At 41.3% G+C, this 15,607-nt stretch overlaps 1 protein-coding gene and 1 long non-coding RNA gene across 6 annotated transcripts in view; one reads left to right on the top strand and one right to left on the bottom strand.

Annotated features, from left to right (window-relative positions):
- The window catches only part of palld (palladin, cytoskeletal associated protein), a 71,221-nt gene that overhangs the window by 13,422 nt on the left and 42,192 nt on the right, over positions 1–15,607 (top strand). For 4 of the 5 annotated variants that reach the window (XM_023266763.3, XM_035946627.2, XM_035946619.2 and 1 more), the window contains exons 3-4: positions 14,304–14,479; positions 15,160–15,220. In XM_023266763.3, the coding sequence (XP_023122531.2) occupies positions 14,304–14,479; positions 15,160–15,220 (237 nt within the window). Of the gene's footprint in view, positions 1–6,430; positions 6,551–14,303; positions 14,480–15,159; positions 15,221–15,607 lie in introns of those variants that run through there. The other variant, XM_055019010.1, reaches the window with a different exon arrangement.
- LOC118470066 (uncharacterized) overlaps positions 1–15,607 on the bottom strand; it is a 59,289-nt gene that overhangs the window by 10,334 nt on the left and 33,348 nt on the right. The gene's annotated exons all lie outside the window — the stretch shown is intronic.

Here is a 15,607-nt window from a genome sequence, read left to right as displayed (position 1 = left end):
AGTGAAATCAGCTACACAGTAAATTGTTCAAGAAATTAAAGTTCTAAAATGCTAAAAAACAAAAGCAACTTTTAAAAACTTTTTTTTTTTTTTTTTTTTTACAATGTATATGGCAGAAAAAGCTATCCAGGGCTGCATAACCAAATTCAGGAGCGATAAAGTCATCATGGATCCAGTTACTCTGTCAGTGACATTATCAAGAACTTCTGTTTTCAGCTGTGACACTTTATGTCTGTCTCTGTACATTCGGTTAAAGTTTGAGTCATTGTGGCCTCAGAGTCTGTTCCACAGCTGGACTGTGAACAGTAAGCACCGTGCTGCATTCCTCAGTTCACCTGTTAAATGACTCCGTGCTATTCATCATGCTTGATAAGGCATGGCCATTAGATTCAGCTTATAGTAATCTGCCTTTTGATGAGATATTTTCGGCTGTTATTTTTCCTGGATGTTGGATTCCTGTGTGGCTGCCAAAGAGTTGCGTTTGAAGTCGAGCCCGATTCAATTATGTATCTCTGACAATATTGAAGTGGTGGAATTTAAGGGTCTGCCGTTGTAAGTAGTTTGAGTGTAGAAGCAGCAGCAAACTCTGTAGGTGCTTAAAACTGCAGAATGTGTGTAAATGTATTGTGGTCTTGGCTGTGTTGTGAAAAAACTGTGCGGGGATACTTGTTTTACGAGCAGCCGAGAGGTCAAATGGGACTCATAAAAACAAGCTCAAGTCTTCCTTCCCATGTACATGTGACAGGATAACAGCTGTGCAAAAGTTAAACTGTCTTACAGAGAAACCCAAGATATGCATCTTCGTTCCCTCGTCTCTCCGTGTTTGTTTTTCGCCTCAGTCGAATAAAACATCGCTGCCTTCCCACCCATTCCAGTTTAGACTCCTGATATCGTGGGGAGCGACAGCAGGAGTAGGGGGTCTGCAGGGTTCGGTTTCACAAGAGGGGAAGATGTTTAACGTGTGACTCTTGTGTGTGCGATCGGAGCTCAGATCTGAGTCCATAAATTCGGAGAAGAGGTCACAGAGTTCCTCGAGTCTTTTGTTGGCAGGAAATTTACTGTAATTTCTTGTTTTTGCTTCAGCTTTCAGCAGCAGCAGAATTACAGGGTGTCACTTGGTACTCCGTAATGGGCATCCAGTTTGCAAAGTATCTTATCAGTGTCAGTCCTCAGGCGGGCTTCAGAGCTGAAAATATTCAAGGCTACCAATGCTGAGGTGCATTACTCAGCCGCAGATGAGGAGAGGTGGTCTGACTGTCGTGGAAGCAGATGTTTTTGTGTGTTTGGATGTTTGTGGCGAGGCCGTGGGTGGCTGGTAAAAGGGGGGTCATGCACATTTGTCTTTATTTTTTTGTTCTGGTATATTTACTTGTCTTGGCCCAAAGTACGCTGCCTCCCCTTGTATAAAAACTCCTGAGTCACAAATCGCACCTGGTTCAGGATGACAACTACAACAGGATGGACAATAACTCATTACAGTTCCTCTCTGAAAGGCCTCTCTGCACGGAGGTGACTCAGAGCTTGTGACCACAGATCTGCTCAGTGTGGTTCAAGCTGTTGCATTAACTCCATCTAATTGTCGTTCCCAGAAAGTTGTGATACATACCTAAAATTGTCTGACGCAGACTACTATGTGGTTTTACTTCATCCCAAATTGCTCAGTGGCAGGAAGATCGATGGTTGAGGTTATGGGCGAGCTCAGAAATGTGTAAATTGCTGAAATTTGTCTTCTAAAGGTGTGTACTTGATGTCTAAGGAAGGAGTTTGGCTAACTCCCTCGATCACAGAACCACACCGGTTACAATTATAGTGACTTGTACCCACAACTACTTTTGCAAATAATTAAAAAAAAATACCCAAAAACATATGCAACCTCAACAACAGGGGGGTAATTAGACATCTGACCTTGTTATCCAGCTTCCTTCCAGAAGAGGCTTTGTGCTGCTGTTTAAATATGCGGGTTCATTTATTTCATACGGCTGATATTGTTTAATCTTGGCCTCTTCTGGATGCTGCTTTTGTTGGTTTTCCTGCTGGATTTATTTGACAGTTGGGAGGATATATTGTCCTTGTATGACATCATGAGAGGACATAGCCTCTGTTTTTGTTAGTGTCATTCGGTCTCCTTGGAGCAAAAACAGAAGTTTCCATGACAGCATGCCCCCATTTTTTTGTGATGTCAGCTGACCCTTGAAAGACCTTTTCAAACAGGGGAGCGTTATGTGTAAGTGGGTGTGTGATTTAATATGTAAGTTTGGGTTGTTTGTGGTGGGACTGGCAAGTTATTTTGCATTTGTGAGCATATGAATGCTTTACTGTGTGCTTCCATCTCTGGTCATTGATTAAACCCCTAAAACTCATGTCTGTGTATCATATTTGAATGTATTTTCCATGAAAATAATCCTTTCTGCCTTCAGATGGCTTGACGTGACTTAAGTATGTTGCATCAGACTGGGCAGGTCGATGAACTCCCTGCATCAGCCATAAATTGTTGACCCAGAAACTGATTCTAAAGAAAAATAATGACACAAAAGCCCCACCCTACAAGTCAGTTACTTAGGTTTGTTATACATGAAACCCCATATCTAACACTAAATTTGAAAGGATGGAATAAATGTGGAAAGACAGAAATGTCCAGCCACAGTGCTTAGTGCTTATTTCAGTCATGATGTGTCTTCTTGCATATGAAAACACTACATGAACATGCTAACAAGGTAAAAAGAACTTGATTTTCACTGAATGGAGTCTTTAAAGAATGGGACTAATTAGATGAGGATAGTGGATAGAGGGGATTGTGCAGCTCTGTTAATCAAATATTCCTCTTTCATTGTCACTTTTGAGAAAAATCTCAAGTCGTGCATGTTTTTAAATGGCTTTTGGTTTGTCTTTGTGATCTTCATGTTTTAGAATTTTACATTATTTCCTTCTACAAATTGATCTTACAAGTTGTAATCCTGCTCTGTCTTGCCATTTTAGCATTTTATAATTATTTTATAGCATTTTACAAATGATTAGCCACGGCTTTGACTGCTTATCTTACTCATGATATGTCTTTCAACATTTACAAACCACCATATGGACATGTTAGCAAGGTTATAAAAACCTTCATTTTCACCAGGGGAGATTTTAATAAGTGCAGTATGTTGCTCTAAGTTTATTTTGTTGGATTGATATTTGAAAGCTTTTTTTTTTGAAGATGTGGCGAGTAAGACAAAGCAGTGGGTCTAAGGCGGCCGCGGTCAGTCATTCAGTAATTAATGAGAACATCGAGAGACTGTAAAAACCTTTCCTCTTATTAACCAGGTTTTATTGTGGCTGAGGGGAAGTATGAGGCTTTTCATGTTGTTATCGCTACAAATGGGAGCAACGTCCGTCACAAACCAGAAGAATTTGAATAAAAGAACCACATGATGACAGTGTGTGCAACTGGCAGCGTTGGAAGGGTTTTAAAAATGTATTTCACTCTAGATCACAGAATACATGTAAATAATGTGTGATTTGTAACATATTCCTTGAGACTAATTCATCTTCTAAATAATTATTTATCATTTTGACTCCATGTGACACAGTGAATATAGTATTAACACAATACTACTACCTAACGTACACTGAACCCAGAAGCTACTTTGAAGGTGAAATTACACTGCCATTATTATTATTATCATATTATATAATAATTATTGTGCTGCAACTTGTTAGCGTATAACTGTACAGAGTGCTGGAAGCAAACTTGCATACCAAAATGATGATAATTTTTAAATGATTTCCAGACAGTTACAATGCCGATAAAAAGTATTCACCCCCCACCCCCCCTGGGGGTTTTCCCATTTTATTGCTTTTCAACGTTGAATCATGGTCAATTTAATTCGGCTTTTTTGGCAAGAATTTACAAAAAAAGACTCTTAATTTCAAAGTGAAACCAGATTTCTACAAAGTAATGCAATTAATTCAAAATATAAAATGTAAAATATGTGATTACTTAAGTATTGTTCCCTTTAAAGTGACTCAACCAATTTAACACATCAGTGGTGCCTGGAAATCACACAGTTAGTGAAATGGAGATCATCTGAGTGTCGTAAAAAATGTCTCAAATAATTGTAGAAAAAAACACCTGTATCTGAAAGGTGGTGAGTCATTATTTTCTGGATATAACTACACCATGAAGACAGAAGAACACTCCAAGCAACTCTGTGAAAAGGTTGTTGAAAAGTATAAATCAGAGGATGAATACAAGAACATTTCTAAACTGCTGAACATCCATTGGAGTACAGTCAAATCCATCATTAGGAAATGGAAGGAATATGGCCTGTGTGTAAGTCTACCCAGAACAGGTCATTCTCAAAAACTGAGTGATTGTGCAAGAAAGAGGCTAGTGAGGGAGGCCACCAAGACACCTATGACTCCTCTGAAGGAGGTAGAAGCTTCAGCAGCTGAGATAGGAGAGACTGTGCATACACCAACTGTTGATTATGTCCTTCAACAGTCAAAGCTTTATGGGAGAATCACAAAAAGAATCCCACTGTTGAAAAAAAGTCATCTCTAATCGTGACTAGAGTTCACCAGATGGCATGTGGAAGACTCTAAAGTCAACTGGAAGAAGATCATTTGGTATGAAGAGACCAAAATTCAGCTTTTTGGCAGTCAGACCATGTTAGGTGGACACCAAACACTGCACATCATCACACACACACACACACACTATGTCCACCGTGAAGCATGGTGGTGGCAGCATCATGATGTAGGAATTTTTCCCTACAGCAGGCCTTGGAAGGCTTGTAAAATTGGACGGTAAAAGCAAAGTATAGAGAAACAACAACGTGATGCAGTCTCTAAGAGCACAGTGACTTGGGAGAAGATTTGTTTTCCAGCAGGACAATGACCCAGAGCAGAAAGCCAGCGTTACACATGAATGGTTAAAGACAACAAGGTGAATATTCTAGAGTGGTTGAGTAAGAAAAAAAGTCAGACTAGTCAGACTTAAAAATATTAAACAATTTGATATGTTTGTACATTTCAAAATATGGGAACCATATTACCATGTGAGTAGGTTGTTTGATCAGCTGAACTACAATTACTTTAAATTTCTTGAGTATTGCACGTTTAAAAAGTAATTATTTTAAGCAATCTATTGATTTTAAGAATTGAACTGTATTCTGATGACCACTCATATATATTGCAATGAGAACTAAACACAGTTGCTCATAATTTGCTTTCTAAAGAATGCATTCTGGTACTCCCCTACACTGGCAGCTGACACAGGACCTTGTCAGATGTGGGTTTGGTTCTCATTGTAGATTATTCTGTCATTTAGTCTGGCACAGACACGTACAGAGGGGAGACCATTTTAGCAACAAGAACTACAAATAATCCCACCTGCCACGTCCCAGCGGCAGGCTTCTCAGGGTCTTCACTGACAGAGACCAAAATATCCCGACTTGTGCCTGCGTTAGAGGCTGAGAGGAGCCCCTGCAGAGAGCCAACCACACCACACCCTTTCATTCTGCTGCGGGCTGAGCATCAGCCATCAACCCAGTGGCTCTAAGCAAACCACAGATACCAGATTTATGTCTGCTGAGTGAGGTGAATTTGAAGTTAGGAGCGTCTCACATTATTATACTCTCATTTTGTGTGTACGAAGAATGACGTACGCACACTTCTCGCAGTAGCCACAGCCATCTGTCCTGTACTTGCCAGGTGCTGCCAAGTCAAAGTGGTCTATTTAGATCCCGACTTATCCAAGCTATTTTTGTTCAGGCCTAGCTGGGCTTTTTAAGTGGCCTACTTAGTTCTGGCATGTGGGATTTATTAAGTAAGGGCCAGTATATTTGGTGCCCTCTCTTTTTGGGTCACACTGTAGTACGTACTGTATCTCTGTCATCTTTTATTTCTATGATACCCCTCTGTCTGCAGTCACACATGTGAGCCTAGAGGTTTCCATGGTGACAGGGTCATTGGACTCGAGCCCATCGCCTGCTGCGGTGCTTTTGATGGTCAGCAGACTGCGGCCACGACTTGTGTATGAGCAAAAAAAAAAAGCAAGTTTAGCTTTTTGTTTTGGAGACAAAAAAAAAAGGGCTGTGGTTGTACTCTGTAAAATGTTTGTATCCTGCAATCAAAGGAAGTTTACCTGCTTCCAGCTTTGAGGGTTCTGGAGTTACAGTGAGTTTGACTAGTGTGGGTGGGATTTATCGTTGAGAAAAACATGGAGACATTTTAACCAACCACTGGAATTATATGAATGAACTCAGTGCGGGCAGCTCTCAAACAGTTTTTTGTTGTTTAAATGAGTCTTAAATGTATTTTTTTCCACTCTTGTGTCTTGTGTGGAATTTGGCAGCTCGGGTCTGCTCCCTCCCTCCCTCTCAGCACTCTGCTCAGTCCGAGTATTGTTGTGTATGTCTGTATGACTGTGTGACTCAGTGGCTGTCCTGGTGTGAGAGTGTCAGAGCTCAGTGTGTGTCATGCTGTCAGGACGAGGAGCTCTGAGTGCAGATCAGGGGAACCACTGGTGATTTTGATTTATCTAACTGGGAGCAGAACAACAGCTCAGGTAAGTTTTGAACAACCATCTTGGTTAGTGATGTCATTAGCTGGTATAATTGGGTGGAAATTCATTCATTATATCTCTTATTAGAGCTTCAGCCTGATTATACATCACTGTGACTGTCAGACTCATGCTGAATGAAAGTAACATGGTTGACATGTCATTGAACCTGGACAATGATTTGGGTCTTTTTGGAGAAAATAATTAATGAGAAGTTGCTTTTTAAATACATAATATTCCAATGTTGCTTTTTGAATTAACACCTGATTAACTGTGGGTATTTTGTATTTGAATTAATGTATAATAGGTTATACTGTCTGTTGATTTTATGTAATCTCATTCATTTACAAGAAATTAAGTGGAATATGTGTGTGTGTGTGTGCGTGCGTGCGTGCGTGCGTGCGTGTGTGTGCGTGCGTGCGCAGAGGGACATCCCCCTCAGTCCCAAGGCATGTGGATTTGTAGCTCAGCTGCTGCACATGTCTCTCACTATTTCAGTTCACACACTTCATTCAACTCAACAGTTCATTCCTGCACTGACAAATCCAGTTAGGTATAAAGAGTATTCACCATATTTACTATTATATTCCAGAGTTTTAACCTCATGTTTTATATTAATATCCATGATGATTCAGTAGGAACCATTTGTCTACTTGGCTCTGAGGTCTGCTGTCAGTTGATGGTTAAAATGGAGAAAAATCTCCTATTCGTTGTTTCCGGTCAGAACTTCGACTGTCATCTGCAGCTGTCTGCTGTCCAGAAAATTCCAGTGAACTCTGACCCGTGATCTTGTGCCACGATTAACTGGGCTCCATCATCTGAGAGCGTCTGCTTCTTTATTAGGCTGGATTCCTGCATGTATCATCTTTAATCAAGACACTTGTGCTTGATGGCACGCAGCAGAACGCTTTAACTGAGCTCTGTTTCAAATCTGTCATGTTAATGTCTACTTTTAATAACTCAAACTAAAAGGCTGGAATGCACAGCATTTGTAGATATACGTGTCACATCAAACTATTTAGCTTTGGCAGCAATAAACTACACCAGCACTGAATTATCTACAGTCTGCTACAGCCAACCACTGCTAATGTTTGCTAATAGATGGCAGAAAAAGCAGTGCTCATTAGTTTTTTTGACTGCTTGGAAACAGAACTCCACAATAAGATGAAAAAACAATATGATGCTATGGCTTCATAAAGTTAACCTATTTATGCATTCAGAATATTTAGAACATTATCAATAATTCCTCCACCAAGGCTGAACCATGGATTATATGAAGACTACTTGGCCGAGTTTCAGGAACATTGGTGAAGAGATGGAGCTTGGATGAAGGAAGAATATTTTAAATTTGGTTGCAGATTTGGATCACTTCTATTTAAAGCTGTGGCCTTCAGTGCTCATCTAGTTTGGAGCGATGTTCTGGCCATCTAAGATAAAATAAGACAACACTTCACTGTTCATTCACACAGATCATCAGAGCATCATCTGCTCCAACAATCTTCAGAACAACATAATGAAATCTTTTCAGTGTTCAACAACTCATGAGAAATCAACCAGATCTTTGATATGTGCTACTGTGGAAACCAGCCGCTATCAAACTTTCTAATATTTGGTTCTGGGATGGTACACTGGGTTTATCAAAGCACCTTAACCTAAAACTGCTGCATGGGATTTTTGAAAAAGATGCTGATTTGGTTTTTAACTCCTAAAATCAAAACAACGAGCTGAAAGACGTTAAAATGCTTTGCAGAGATGCTCTCGATCTTTCTGACAAACAGTTCTAGTCAACGAATACCGAATTCAAGGCTTTGTTGGTACCTCAGCTGGGATCTTTCTGTGTGGAGCTTGTATGTTTTCTCCTTGTGTCTACATGTGTTTTCACTACGTCCTCCAGCTTCCTCCCACAGTCCAAAGACATGCTGAGGTCAATTGAAGTGATTCTAAATTGTCCGTAGGTGTGAATGTGAGTGTGCTTGGTTGTCTGTCTCTGTATTTACCCTATAATGGACTGGCAGTGTGTCCAGGAGGCTGCCAACTTTCAGCTGGGAAAGACCTTGTATTTCAGTATTCTAGCCCCCCTGCAGGATAAAGCAGCTATAAATAATGGATGGAGGGAATACTGAATGCACCAAACTTGCTGAAAACTCATATTTTAAGTGTTTATGTATCTCCTAAAACTAAAAAATGATCCCTCCATCCATCAGCTGTACACACTTTATGTTTCAGAGGGTCAAAGGAGGGTGAGAGTCAAGACACAACCTGGAAAAACAACCATTCACACTCACATTCATAACTATGGCTAGTATGGAATTACAATATTACCAATTACAGTACTGGAGAATGTGGCTGGGAATTCGCCACTAGTTTTTCCAATAGTGGACGACATTGGCAAATGTGTGACAACATTTTTTGGCAAACCACTGTCTTTACCGCAAACCCTGACAAGTTTGCCACAAATCTGTTGCAAACATTTTGTTTTTATAAACACCGTCACACTTAGTTTAAACAAAGGCTTAGAGTTCTTGATTATTTAACAAGAGTCTACAGCCATGCTAGCTGCTCTGTAAGACTACACTGAACATATTCATAGTGACAGTTCTAAAATGATGAGCAGTCAATCCACCAAATAGCTGTTGAAATATTTAACTAATAGCCAAAGATGTGAACAAACACATGATGCTAGAGGAAGAGATCACTAAAGCAGAAAGGGTTCATCCTCTGTGCGCCATGATTTTTTGTACATTTTGTAACTTTTTGAGGTATTTCCTTCTGCACCAAAGTGGCGGACAAACAAAGGCCTACAGTCCTGCTGCTAATGTAGCTAAAACACTGATCAGACACAGTTTTAGGTGCAGCTTTGATTGGATCAGATAAAAAGAATCCTGTGAAAGAGAACTTTTTTTAACGGATGTTGCAAACCTGTGAGGAAGGTAAATAGTGCTTTTAACAAGATTACTGTACTGAAGAGAGCTGTGGTGGAATTAAATATTTTGCTTTAGTTTGTTTGGTTTTGCTTTTAGACCTTTCACTGAGCATTTTAGTGCTGCTGGTTTCAGTCAGCATCGGTGGGAAAGAGGAAACTCTGTATCCTTCCTATTCTGCATAAATTAGGAGATTTCTCTGTCTGTGGATAATGATGCCAACATTACTTATAGCTTGGGCAGTTTCAGCCGACCTCTATTGTAGTTTGTAATTAGGGATAAAGACAGCCTTGATGCCGCTGCTGCTTATGTCCAGTTGAACTTGGGTTGACTCTTGTGGTCTATAGGCTTGAAACTCAACTCTGAAATTCATCTCTAAGGAAAAACAAAGACAAACATGTCTCAGGAAGTCGTCTAACGGTTCATTATGTTTCATATTGATTGTTTGAAAGTTTTTTTGCAAGCTGGTCACTCCTGCATCTTGTCAAGGTCATTTTTGTGTTTGAACCCTCTTCCTCTCTCCCTTTTTATCCTCTTCCCTCTGCGCTCTGGCCTCCACTCATTTGGGTTTGTGGTGAAACTGAGCTTTGCTTCATAAAATTTTCCATCAACAGCAGCAAATAACAACAGGGTCAGATGAGGAGAGCGCGGCCCTTCAGCACGCTCTAACGAGGCCAGGGCAACAGGCTCTGGTTTGGCCCGTCCTGTGGAATGCTCTCTTCTTCTGGATGGGACTAGGTTAGCATAGAGAGCACCCTGTGCTATCTGAGGCATCATCTGGCCTCAATTGTCCTCACTGAGATGTGCATAATTGCTCTCTCACATGCTATTATTGTTCTGGGAGTTGGTGACAGGCTGTTTGATGGGGATGGTGGGATGTTTAATCATCATCCTGGCTGGATGCCTTTGGGTGGGGGGTGAATGGAGAGGTGAGGCGTTAATCGAGGTTCACTTACAGCTGCTTTGTATGCATGTTCTGAATAGTTGGGTTATAATAGTATTGTGTTAGGAGGAAATGGGTGGTAAAACTGTGCTTTGCCAAGAAATTTCTACCTTCACTCAGTTTTCTCAGAGCGCTGAGTGAGTGCTATTCTAACACACCCTGCTTCCCCTCCAACCGAGGCTATTGATGGTCGAATTCCTTCAGTGCCTGCTGCACTGAATGTGACTCAACAAAGTCCTGGTTCCCTCCGCAGGGGAAAAACATCCCCGTGCTGTTTGGGCCTATCTCCACATTCAGCACATTCCACAGAAATAGAGAGGGATTAAATAAACATTACTGTCTCTTTCCAAATGAGTTTGCTCGGTAATTATGCATAATGGTGGATCATTAAGGTTGATTAATAAGGGGTTTTTATTATTGTGCTTGTTGGGGATAGTTTGTGCTTCCTAGCTAACCCTCAGAGGAGCTTCTCTCCTGCTCTGCTCTGTTTTTCGTCAAAATGTGGTGCCCTAACAAATTTCCATGTCTTTCCTCCTGCTGAGCAGATGGTCTGTGTTTTAGGTTCAAGGAAAACCTTAACCAGAATGGAAAACTACTCCATTTAATATAAAAAAAGAAAAAAAAACACTCATGAATGCTTGAATTGCATTTCTGTTTTTGCATTTTAACTCCCATATGCTGCTGCATGGATATTTTCTTTCTTTGGGATCTGGATCAATTCAGGCCACCCTGTGGAAAACATATCCGCCTGCCGTTTACTGGCCTCTGTTCACCACAGTTACACACATGATCCACACAAAAAGCTCATTCACAGCACCTCCAAAAGCCTCCTCCATCACAAAAACCATAGTCATTACTTTAATGATGTCATGTGTTACATCAAGCCCTTTGCTGTATGTGTTTAATTTAACAGCACTCAAAAAAATGTCTCAAATGATTTTCCTATATTGAAGGGGATTTGTATTATGCAGTCTAAATCAAACTTAGAGCATATGGCTGCAAAAGTCCATTGAGAACCAGTTTTGATTAATACACTGAGCGACTTGAAAGAAAGAAAAGGAGGTTTAACCAACAAAAGAAACCTGAGTTTCCCAAGCAAATCCCCAGGAGACATGGCAGTCACCCAAACGAGTTGTTTTCCCGTTTTTCTACTCCTGGTTATAATGCAGAAAAATGGATTTCAAAACCGCACAGACATATTGGTTTGCTCAGAAAATCAACTTTTCACTGTCAGTTGCCAGCTGCTGTCAATTTCGGACCAGAGAATTTGGCGTGTGCACTATAACAAAGTCATGTTACACAGGATCCAGCCTTCCTCTGTCTGTCTGGATGGTGTGTTTGAAGCACAATAGCTGAACTGTGGTCGATGACTCTTGGCTTTTGTTGCTTCCAGGCCTGACACACCAGCAGATAACATCTCTCTTGCTCGTGCCATGAGCAGCTCTTCATAACTCTCATGCCACAGTCTGGTTCTTATTATTTAACACGCCCGCGTCTGGCTGGATTATACAACCAGCCGAGCTTCCTTTGTTTCACTTCGTAGAGCGATAAGGAAACACTCTGAGGAATCTATTGTATCGGGGGCTTGGTGTTAAAACAACAGCAGAGAAGGCAAAGTGACAAAGCTGTGTGCCGCTCCACCTGTCAATGATACTGATGAATCGCTCAGCGAGATCAGTCTCGGTAATGACGGAGCGTATCAATTTTCCTGTCTGACCCAGTCTGACTCATTCACCTCCTGTTCCTGTACTCGCCATCCATTCATTCACTTTCTCTGTCTCATTCTCGGCTCCCACACCCACCCTGTCAGGTGTAAATCCTCCAGAATGAAGTGTTGTCTGGACGTTTTGGCTGATTGATTGCTTTCTGGAACAGGAGTCGGCCTGATGTTTGACTGACACACCGTGGTGTATAAAATCATGTAATGGCCATGCAGAGGGATGTCGGGAATTTTTATGCAGCTCTCAGTGATAGCTGGTATGTCCTCAGGTCAGGCTGTGGATGGACAGAACAGCTGTTCTTCCGGCCTTTTGGGAATTCCTTCCCCTCCCCCTGTCAATGCAGAGGTCGGGAGGTGAACGGGACAGACATACGTTCTCTTTCAAAAGGGCACTGATGCAGTTTGTGTCAGTTGACTGCGGGCGTCTTGAACTGACGCTTTATAACAACTCTTTGAAAAGAGGATAAGACTCGAGTGCTGATAAAAGCGAATCAGGACATTCAAAGCTGGCACTTGTATGTGTTTGAAGAAGATGGGTGATTTGACCCCTGTCGTTTGATCCTGTATTTGATGTGGCAACATGGTGCTGGGGGGTCTGCTTTAATCATAACCCTGTGAAGAGAGATGAGACAGATGAAGCTGGCGGTGTTGGAGACTCTCTCATCCCTCCTGGGTCCCAGATCAGGGAACAAAGCCTGTTAGCGAACCCCAGGGAGGTGGTGCTGGGCCCAGGCGCCTGTCCAGACACACATGCCTCTGATTGGTAAGAGGGAAAGGGTGTTCCTGCTTCCCGTAACACGCCGTCTTGTCAGCGCCTCAGGGCAGCTGATGTTTGGCAGATATGGAAACTCAGACATGCCCAGAGGGTGTGTGTGAATGAGTAGTTATGAATGTGAGGCTGATTGGCAGGCCTCCATCATATTTGGCTGAGGTGTATTTAAGTTTGTGTGTTTGTCAAGAAGAGTGATGGCTTATACTTGTCAGATAAGAGTTTGTTGAAAGAAACATAAATTTCAGTCATGAATCTTATTGCCACTGGTGTCTGATGTAAGATTTTACCTTTGTTGGAATGTTCACCACAACCTACAGGGTCCCTACATCCTGATGAAGACTCTGAGTCGAAACACACTGGTTTATATCTAGTGCTAATAAAAAGTATCCTACATAAAAATGATCTATAAAAAGTATAGTTACAAGCCAGTATTTGTCACCATGCCTCTCAGTGGGGGTAGTGTGTTTGTGATGATGTGCAGCGTTTTTAGTGTTCTCCAAACATAGCGTCTGGTCTGGTGGCCACAAAGCTAAATTTTTAGATCAAAGAACTTTCCTCCAGTTGACTTCAGAATGTCCACTTGCTTTCTGACAAACCCTGCTTGAGATTTATTATTAGCTTTTTCCAGCAGTGCCTCTCTCTCTCTTTGCAACTCCTCCATAAAGCTATGACGAGTAAAGACCAGTCAACAGTTGCTGTATGCACAATCTCTCCCATCTCAGCTGCTGAAGCTTGTAACTCATCCAAAGGAGTCATAGGTGTCTTGGTGGCCTCCCTCACTGCATTTTAACCTCTAGCTTTACAAGCCTTCCAGTACCTGCTGCTGAGAAGCATCCCCACATCATGATGCTGCCACCACCATGCTTCACAGCGGGGATGGTGTGTTTGCGATGCTGCATGTTGTGCGTGTTTGGTGTTGCCAAACATAGCGTCTAGTTTGATGGCCAAAAACCTCAATTGGTGTCTCATCAGACCAATTACCCTTCTTCCGGTTGACTTCAGAATCCCATATGTGCCTTCTGGTAGAGAATAATATGAGCATTTGTTCATTTTTATTTTATACATCTATTTATTTTGGTCATAAAAAACAAGAATAATCAGAAAAATTGTGAACATTGGATCTGATAATTGTTTAGGTTGATTCAGTTGACTCCTACTCTTTGGACTGCCAACAAATATGACCTCCATAATAAGAAATGTGACGCTTATTCTTTCATCTTCACTGACCACTGACTCCATCCGGTTTTTGTAATGACCCCCAGTTTTAAACTACTAACACACCTGCCAACTGTCCCAGTGCAGCAGTCCTCTTCAGTTACTGTAAAACCTTGTTCAGCAACACAAAACCATCTTCATCACTGTCATAACAGATAATTGAAGCTGTATTCTACCTTTCCTGTCAGGTGGTTCTGTGAAGGCCGTGAGCTGCATAACTCTCCTGACATCCAGATCTGGAGGGATGGTGACCTGCACACTCTGGTGATCGCTGAAGCCTTTGAGGACGACACTGGACGTTACACCTGCGTGGCCTCCAACAGCCTCGGAGCAGATAACACCTCTGCTGAGGTTTACATTGAAGGTCAGAAATCAAAGGCGCCATTTTCACCTCAGTAAATGACTGCATTAGTTTTAGCAGCGCAAAGACTAATATTAGGGCTGAACAATTTGGCGGGAAATATCTAATGGAGATTCTTCTGGCTAAAACTGTGATTTGATTTGCGGTATTTCTATTTAAAGTCAACCTTCAGATGAATATTCACTGTGTGATGGAGCATTACCACATGAGGTACATGAAGGATGGCATGAATTTGTGAAACTATTGACTGAACAGTTGATAAGAGGTGTGGCTATTAAAATGAATTAATCAGAATGAACTACATCAATGATTTGCTTATTGCATTTTTTCCAATTTTGATTCCAGTTTGAAATCAATTAATTGTTCAACCCCCTTTGTTGGTGGCTAATCTTTTGGAATGCTTTACAGCACAATGGGAATATTACTTGAGGACACAACTTGGGGTGTTTTCCTTCTAGTGCAAAAAAATCAGTAATTAGGGATAAAACTGGATGTACTAACAGCACAAGAAGTAATCTTGTTTTTGTAAAGATTTTTATGAAAAATGTACCAATTCTGACATATAGGGTAGCACATTCTGAAAAAAATTCCCCCCTAGGAATCTGTATTAATGTGTCTTGGAGAACATCGTCTATATAACATGACAAAAAACCTCCACTGCTTTTGTTTTCATCTCTTTGCAGGAGCTTCGTCCTCAGACTCAGAAGGAGAAGGAGCAAAGTCCAGATCAGGAGCCATGCCTCAGTACGTGGGTTTTCTGCTTGACCTCTTGTGACCGTATGGCCCAGTGAACCTTGAACCTCTGAACAGGTTAACTGAGCCCTGCAGCAGCTAATCAAGTCTGCTGCCTGCACCTATTTAACAAGGCCCTTAAAAGGCCTTCAAAGAGCCATAACCCCGACCTAGTAGGCAGGCCACAATCTTAATAATGAGAGGTTCAGAGGGTAATATGGTTAAAAAAATATCACCCTGTAAAAGCTGTCCCCTGCATTAAGCTTCAAAGGTTAAACTTTTTACCCGATGCCATTTTCACTCTTTGTGCTGTTCTGCTTCATACCACAGTGTTAACTTGTAAATTTAATGGCAATATGGGCCATGAGGCGTGTCATTTCTTAACTTTTATTCTATTTT

This window comes from Amphiprion ocellaris, chromosome 2, assembly GCF_022539595.1.
Source record: "Amphiprion ocellaris isolate individual 3 ecotype Okinawa chromosome 2, ASM2253959v1, whole genome shotgun sequence".
Classification (NCBI taxonomy): domain Eukaryota; kingdom Metazoa; phylum Chordata; class Actinopteri; family Pomacentridae; genus Amphiprion; species Amphiprion ocellaris.
The sequence above is the reverse complement of the archived record's forward strand: the minus strand, read 5'-3'. Positions and strand labels throughout refer to the sequence as shown.